This window comes from Tachysurus vachellii, chromosome 17, assembly GCF_030014155.1.
Source record: "Tachysurus vachellii isolate PV-2020 chromosome 17, HZAU_Pvac_v1, whole genome shotgun sequence".
Taxonomy (NCBI): Eukaryota; Metazoa; Chordata; class Actinopteri; order Siluriformes; family Bagridae; genus Tachysurus; species Tachysurus vachellii.
The window spans coordinates 305,001-312,500 of record NC_083476.1 but is presented as its reverse complement, the minus strand read 5'-3'; the positions used below and the strand labels follow the sequence as shown (position 1 = coordinate 312,500).

General features: G+C 38.9%; 1 protein-coding gene across 2 annotated transcripts in view; it reads left to right on the top strand.

Moving 5' to 3' along the window:
• The window catches only part of csf1rb (colony stimulating factor 1 receptor, b), a 13,808-nt gene that overhangs the window by 2,340 nt on the left and 3,968 nt on the right, over positions 1 to 7,500 (top strand). For both annotated transcript variants that reach the window (XM_060890939.1, XM_060890940.1), the window contains exons 2-13: positions 1,495 to 1,770; positions 2,005 to 2,141; positions 2,431 to 2,593; positions 2,844 to 3,036; positions 3,309 to 3,430; positions 4,565 to 4,695; positions 5,455 to 5,581; positions 6,002 to 6,106; positions 6,494 to 6,604; positions 6,864 to 7,032; positions 7,244 to 7,290; positions 7,394 to 7,500. The exon at positions 7,394 to 7,500 is cut by the window's right edge and continues 3 nt beyond it. In XM_060890939.1, the coding sequence (XP_060746922.1) occupies positions 1,495 to 1,770; positions 2,005 to 2,141; positions 2,431 to 2,593; positions 2,844 to 3,036; positions 3,309 to 3,430; positions 4,565 to 4,695; positions 5,455 to 5,581; positions 6,002 to 6,106; positions 6,494 to 6,604; positions 6,864 to 7,032; positions 7,244 to 7,290; positions 7,394 to 7,500 (1,688 nt within the window). The remainder of the gene's footprint in view (positions 1 to 1,494; positions 1,771 to 2,004; positions 2,142 to 2,430; positions 2,594 to 2,843; positions 3,037 to 3,308; positions 3,431 to 4,564; positions 4,696 to 5,454; positions 5,582 to 6,001; positions 6,107 to 6,493; positions 6,605 to 6,863; positions 7,033 to 7,243; positions 7,291 to 7,393) is intronic.

Here is a 7,500-nt window from a genome sequence, read left to right as displayed (position 1 = left end):
CTGCGACTGCGTCTGCGCCTGCATGCTGTGGTGTGAACGAGCTGAAGCAACTTGTGCAGGAGCAGCAGGAAATGCGCAGCTGGCTGGCTGAGACAGTGAAGCTCCTCATGCAGATCGTCCAGGAGGACAAGGAAGAGTCTAGCGTCCAGGCGGAGATCCTGAAGCTCCTGCGTGCCATGAAGGAGACACAGGAAATGCAGCTGACACACGTGGCGAACATGGCACGTCAGCACAGTCTGCTCGTGGAGAACCACCAGGCTCTGCTGTTTCAGGTGTCACGCATCGGCTCCATGGTGCAGGAACGCTCCAGACAGAGCTAGTGACCACAGAGCTAGTGACCAATCGGCAGAACCTCTAGAACCGTTCTAAAGCTCTAAAACTAACCTTTATGTGTTTCTTCAGTACCATTCACTGCACAACTTCAATGAGAACTCAGGACAATAGCTGTGTGTGTTTGTGTGTGTTTGTGTATGTGTGACTTACACAACACAACACAACACAACACTCATCTCATTTCTTTTTCTTTCTGTGATTTTTAACACCAGCAATGAAAAGTGATCAAACTTTATGTGATGTAACATATCGCTACGGCAACATAATCCCTGATCAGTAAAGTCAGTTTCGGCTACAAATTATAAGATTTACAGAAATGTATTGAGGATGTTTTGTTTGTTTTTCACTTACATTTACATCCTTGTCCCTTTGAGCCTAAATTTTCTCTTTATTATTATTTTTATTATTATTTGTTCATTTGGTTTTTTAATGTTGTGAGCTGGATAACATTAAAAAAAATGTTTTTTTGGTTTTCATTTTTGTCTTTTTTTGTATAAATTTCAGAAAACATTTATACTGAAGTCTAACACAACACATGATCATGTTCTAACGCTCTTGATTGTAATTTTATCTGATTATGAAGCAAAGTAAAAAAAGGAATAAAAAAAGCATGCTTTAAAAATTGCCTTCTTGTTTTCACAACTAACAAAAACATTAAACAACCACAAATACATCAGATTTTATATCAAATAAATCAATTCTTTGCTAAAGTTTATTTACATACTGAATAAACCACATTTATTTATTTATGATGATTTTATTGGCTGGCTGGGTTATGAAGAAAGAAAGAAAGAAAGAAAGAAAGAAAGAAAGAAAGAAAGAAAGAAAGAAAGAAAGAAAGAATCTTTAATTTTTGATATTTTTTAAATTCCTTTGTATCAATTTGCTTCCAAAAATTAAACAATATAAATGTTTACTTTTTCTAACAATAAAAGCTCTTAATTTTACTTACAATACTTAAGTAAGTAAAATGAAAAAAAAATTTAAAAAATAGTAAAATACTTTAGTAAAATATAGTAAAGTATAGTGTGGTATGTACTTTATTTAATATAGTGATAGTAAATTCTTCTTCTTCTTCTTCTTCTTCTTCTTCTTATTATTATTATTATTATTATTATTATTATCATTATTATTGTGATGTGTCCTTTCTCTTTGGGACAGATGGAGTGTTCAGGGTTCCTCAGAACAGAGTGATCATACAGGAAGAAGATTCAGACGTCCTCCTGAAGTGTTTCCCCACAATCAGTGCTACACACTTCACACTCCGCTTGGCTAACGACTCTGCTCTTCCTCCTGACCTGCACTTTATGACTGATGTCACACAGGGGATTGTGATCAGAGCTGCGAGACTCAGCTACAGAGGAGAATATGTCTGCAGCGTGCGAGTGAACGGCACACGGAGAGATTCATCTGTGTTCTACGTCTCCATCAAAAAAAGTCAGATTTCACACAAGCACACAAACATGAAGTGTAACAGCTGCATTGTGACTAGTGATTAGTGTGAGAGGCGTCACTCATCACTGCTTTTGCTGGATTATAAAATAGGGAAGAAATAAGTATAAAACAAATATGTTATTCTTCATAAATATGGACGAGTTTATAAAAAGTGCATTTCTCTCAACCTGCTGTTTCTCTGTCGTGTGTAACAAGTTTTTTCTTTTCTGACATTAGAAGTCCGCTTCCCTCCGGCCGTGTGTGTGGAGGTGGACGAGTGTGTCCGAGTCACTGGAGAGAAACTGCAGCTCACCTGCAACACCAGTAACCCTGATCACACCTTCATCACCGAGTGGCAGAACTCCAGCAATCAGGTAAAGTCTCTGAGGAAGAGTGTGGTGCGAGTTTAGAGCTCAGAACAACTCTGTGCTTAAATCTGTCTTTAATTTTGATTGATTGACTAATTGACTGATTAATTGATTAATTGATTGACTGATTGATTGATTGATCAACTGATTGACTGTGTGATTGATTGATTATTGATTGACTTATCAATTGATTGATTGATTGATTGATTGATCGAATTATCGATTGATTGATTGATTGATTGATTGATTGATTGATTGATTGATTGATTGATTGATTGATTGATTGATTTACTAGACACTTCAGGATAAGAAGACGATTAAGACGATCGATGGCATGGTTCATGTGATGAGTGTGATCAATTTTCTTAACGTGACCAAGTCTAATGCTGGTAATCTGACCTGCATCACCAAAAACAAAGCAGGAAAAAACACCGCCACCGTCTTTCTCCGAGTCACAGGCAAGAGCAAACACTCATTTAATCCTCAATCACAGTCACCCAGACGCTTAGCATCTAAAACATGTAATTACAAATTATTACAATTTATATCACATTTATTTATTAATCTAATATAATCACACAGACGTCTTTTACTACACAATATTACTCAGTAAAACACTTTATTACACATTAATCTATTATTAATAGTTTAATAATAGAGTTTTTGGTGTAAACGTTCAAAGGTGTGTTTAATTTTTGCGGGTAACAGAGAAGCCTTACGTGTCTCTGACGCCACTGAAGCCGAGGGGATTAAAGCCCACAGTGGAGCTGATGGAGGGGGCGACGCTGGAGCTGATGGTGGAAATCGACGCTCACCCACCCATCCAGGACGGGAGGTGGAGCACACCACGGACTAAAAACACCTCCACCTACATGGAGACGCTTTCCAACATCCACAGGAGGTTCTGCAGAATGTTCTACACTTGTTCTGGGGTAGACAGATGGATAAATATATAGAGAGGTAGAAAGACAGACAGACAGAGAGAATGACAGAAGGACAGGCAGACAGTGATGTATTTGAATAAAGTTTTTAAGACCCATTGTTCATGTGTAATAATCAGCATTAACAGAGGTGTTGTTGTTGTGTTGAGTTCTGAGCTCTATGTTGTTGTAGTGTTGTGAGTGTTTTTACATCCATATATACTGAGTACTGACATTTTGTCCTGTGTGACAGTTACAGACAAGTGGCTACTCTTTCCATAAAGAGAATCAGAGCAGACGAGAGTGGCTGGTACAGCTTTAATGCCTGGGGAGCCAATATTAATGCCACAACTCGCTTTAAAGTCTCTGTCCACCGTAAGTTCATACATTCCATTAATACATCATCATACATTATGACAGACAGACAGACAGACAGACAGACAGACAGACGGACAGACGGATAACACATACACAGTGGTGTGTTGGAGGTTGACTTGAACAAACACACACACACACACACACACACACACACACAGATTACAGAACATCTTGCTGTGAGATGTCATCATTGCTCTTTATATTTATCAAACATTGTGTATTATTGTTAGCTTCCTTACTTCAAACATGTTGCTGTGTAACATTCAGACTGAAGTGTGACATCATGACAGTGTGTGACATCATCACAGTGTGTGACATCATGACATTGTGTGACATCATGACTGTGTGACATCATGACAGTGTGTGACATCATGACATTGTGTGACATCATGACATTGTGTGACATCATGACATTGTGTGACATCATGAGTGTGTGACATCATGACATTGTGTGACATCATGACTGTGTGACATCATGACATTGTGTGACATCATGACATTGTGTGACATCATGACAGTGTGTGACATCATGACATTGTGTGACATCATGACAGTGTGTGCCATCATGAGTGTGTGACATCATGACATTGTGTGACATCATGACTGTGTGGCATCATGATAGTGTGTGACATCATGACATTGTGTGACATCATGACATTGTGTGACATCATGACATCATGTGACATCATGACTGTGTGGCATCATGATAGTGTGTGACATCATGACAGTGTGTGACATCATGGCATTGTATGACATCATGACAGTGTGTGACATCATGACATTGTGTGACATCATGAGTGTGTGACATCATGACATTGTGTGACATCATGAGTGTGTGACATCATGACATTGTGTGACATCATGAGTGTGTGACATCATGACATTGTGTGACATCATGACATTGTGTGACCATGACATTGTGTGACATCATGAGTGTGTGACATCATGACATTGTGTGACATCATGACATTGTGTGACATCATGACATTGTGTGACATCATGACAGTGTGTGACATCATGACATTGTGTGACATCATGACAGTGTGTGACATCATGACATTGTGTGACATCATGACAGTGTGTGACATCATGACCTCCAGACTCAGTTTCCTAACACAACTGTGTGTGTAGATGTGTCCCACCCTCCACCACCACCTCATGCCTGGACATCTCAGATTTTCATCACCATCATCACAGCAACCTCATTTACAGTGATGCTGCTCTTCATTCTGTTGGGGGTTTGTGTGTACAGGTGTAAACAGGTAACCATTATTATTATTATTATTATTATTATTATTATTATTATTATTATTATTATTATTATTATTATTATTATTATTATTATGTCAGATGAGCCAAAGTGTTCTGATATCAGAATATAATTGTATAGAATAAAAGTGTTTAAAACTGATTAATGATGAATGAATCTGTCAGCTAATAAAGAAGCCAGCATTTTGTTTGTCAAGCTAAAATGTTAAAGCCTGAATGTAGAGATTTTAACACTAACAGGAATTCTGACATTTTATTCCAAATAAAACAGAAAGTTTTACTTCACATGGTGTAGTGTTGTGTGTGTGTGTATAGTGTGTAGTGTTGTGTGTGTAGTGTTGTGTGTGTGTGGTGTTGTGTGTAGTGTTGTGTGTGTAGTGTTATGTGTATGTGTGTAGTGTGTAGTGTTATGTGTGTAGTGTTGTGTGTGTGTAGTGTTGTGTGTGTGTAGTGTTGTGTGTAGTGTTGTGTGTGTAGTGTTATGTGTGTGTGTGTGTAGTGTGTAGTGTTATGTGTGTGTAGTGTTGTGTGTGTAGTGTTGTGTGTGTGTAGTGTTGTGACATTCACTTTGGTTTGAATCTAAAACTATGTTGTAATAAAATGTTTAAATAAAAGTCCAGATGAAAATCCAGTCACAATAACAATGTAGTAAAAATGGGGGTAAAAGTGCACTGATGATTAATAATCACCTGAATAGTACATTAATTGTGTGTGTGTGTGTGTGTGTGTGTGTGTGTGTGTGTTATTTACAGACACCAAAATATGAGATACGGTGGAAAATCATTGAGGTGAGTAATGGGAATAATTACACGTACATCGACCCAACGCAGCTTCCCTACAACACCAAGTGGGAGTTTCCCCGAGACAGACTGATGTTAGGTAACACACACTTCCTGTTTATCACTTTATCACATCGCTCATACTGCAAATGTATAATGTTAATGAAAGGAGACTTTTACTTTGTATCCATGTTGTGCTCTTAATCCCCTGTTCAGTGCACTTACAGTCTTAAATACAGTCCTAGAGGACATGCAGTGCACTGATCAGGATGTAGGGATGTTAGTGTGCCCTCTAGAGGACATGTGGTGAACTACACACAGTGGAGAAACTAATGTGAAGAATTCTTGTAATTTATAATTTGAGGATGAAATATAGAAGATGCAGGGAACTCTGGGATATTTCCAGCATACAGATCTGACCCTGGGGTTGCGTTATGTGCTGCAGATACACGTGTGATTGTAACTGAGTTAAGTCAAGTGTGTTGTGGTGTGTTGTGTTGTGTTGTGTTGTGTGACACAGGTAAGGTTCTTGGTTCGGGAGCGTTCGGTAAAGTGGTGGAAGCGACAGCGTTGGGTCTGGAGAAGGACGATCACATCACTCAGGTGGCTGTGAAAATGCTGAAGGGTGAGTTAATTAAAGAGGAACATACACTGATGATGATGATGATGATGATGATGAGAAAGTTGATGATGATGTAAACCTCTACTCACTCACAAATATACACTCCTCAGGAGGAATTTCACTTTTGTCTGGGTTTTTCTTCCTCTTTTGTTCTTCCTCTTTCCCTCTTCTTCCTCTTCCCCTTTGTTGTGGAAAAATTCTTTTTAATATTTTTCTTTTATTATCATAAATGCTCAGGATTGTACTGTTTACTTTAGACTTAATAATCATTCATTTTTATTCAGACTTTGGGAAACACATTTCTCTTTGGAGTAGGTTAAGAAAGGCTCAATCAGTGTTTGTTTGTTTGTTTGTTTGTTTGTTTGTTTGTTTGTTTGTGACATGATACAGCTAGCGCTCACTTGGAGGAGAAAGAAGCTCTGATGTGTGAGTTGAAGATTTTGATTCATCTTGGTTGTCATGCCAACATCGTCAACCTGCTGGGAGCCTGCACACATGGGGGTAAGACACCTGTCTGTCTCTCTGCAGGTATATAAAAGTAATTACAGAGAGAGGAAAAAACAGAGCAGCACCAATTTTAGCACCAACATGAAAGTCATCAGAGCTGCGAAGGCTCCAGATGTCGACCTCAATGGTTTTGTACTAAAGTTCAGTGCAGGCTGTGGAAAGTGACTCAGTGTCGACTCATCAATCTGAGAATAAACCTGATGATTAATACACAGCTTTTAGAACTGAAGTGAAAGTGTGTTGTGTGTTTCAGGTCCCGTGTTGTTAATCACAGAGTTCTGCAGTCACGGTGATCTGCTCAACTTCCTGCGCAGGAAAGCGCCATCTTTTAGTAACTCAGTGTTTCACACACACAAGCTCTCAAACATCTACAGGAACCTGATGGAGCAGCAGAACCACGAGAATTGCCATGAGATCAACAGGCATGACTTCATCATTACACAACCAATAACACAACCAATAACACAACCAATAACACGACCAATAACACGACCAATAACACGACCAATAACACGACCAATAACACGACCAATAACACCACAACAGTGTTAAGGATTTATTTATACATGAGCGAGTAAACAGAGTCACATTTCATCATCAGTCTCAAAGTGAATGAATTGTTTCCTGTCACAGTTACATGGACATGCAGCAGGGTCGAAGGTCAGGAGAAGGTACACACGGTGAGCTCAGTTTAAATTAATAAAGACTTTTTAACTGCAAACAATTGATAAAGATGTGATGATGCGGGATGATGTGATCTGATGACGTTGGTCTGGTGTTCAGGAAGAGACAGTGAAGGAGGACAGAGAGATCCATCAGCACTGAACATCCAGCACCTGCTCAGGTTCTCAGCTCACGTGGCTCAGGGCATGAACTTCCTCGCATCCAAG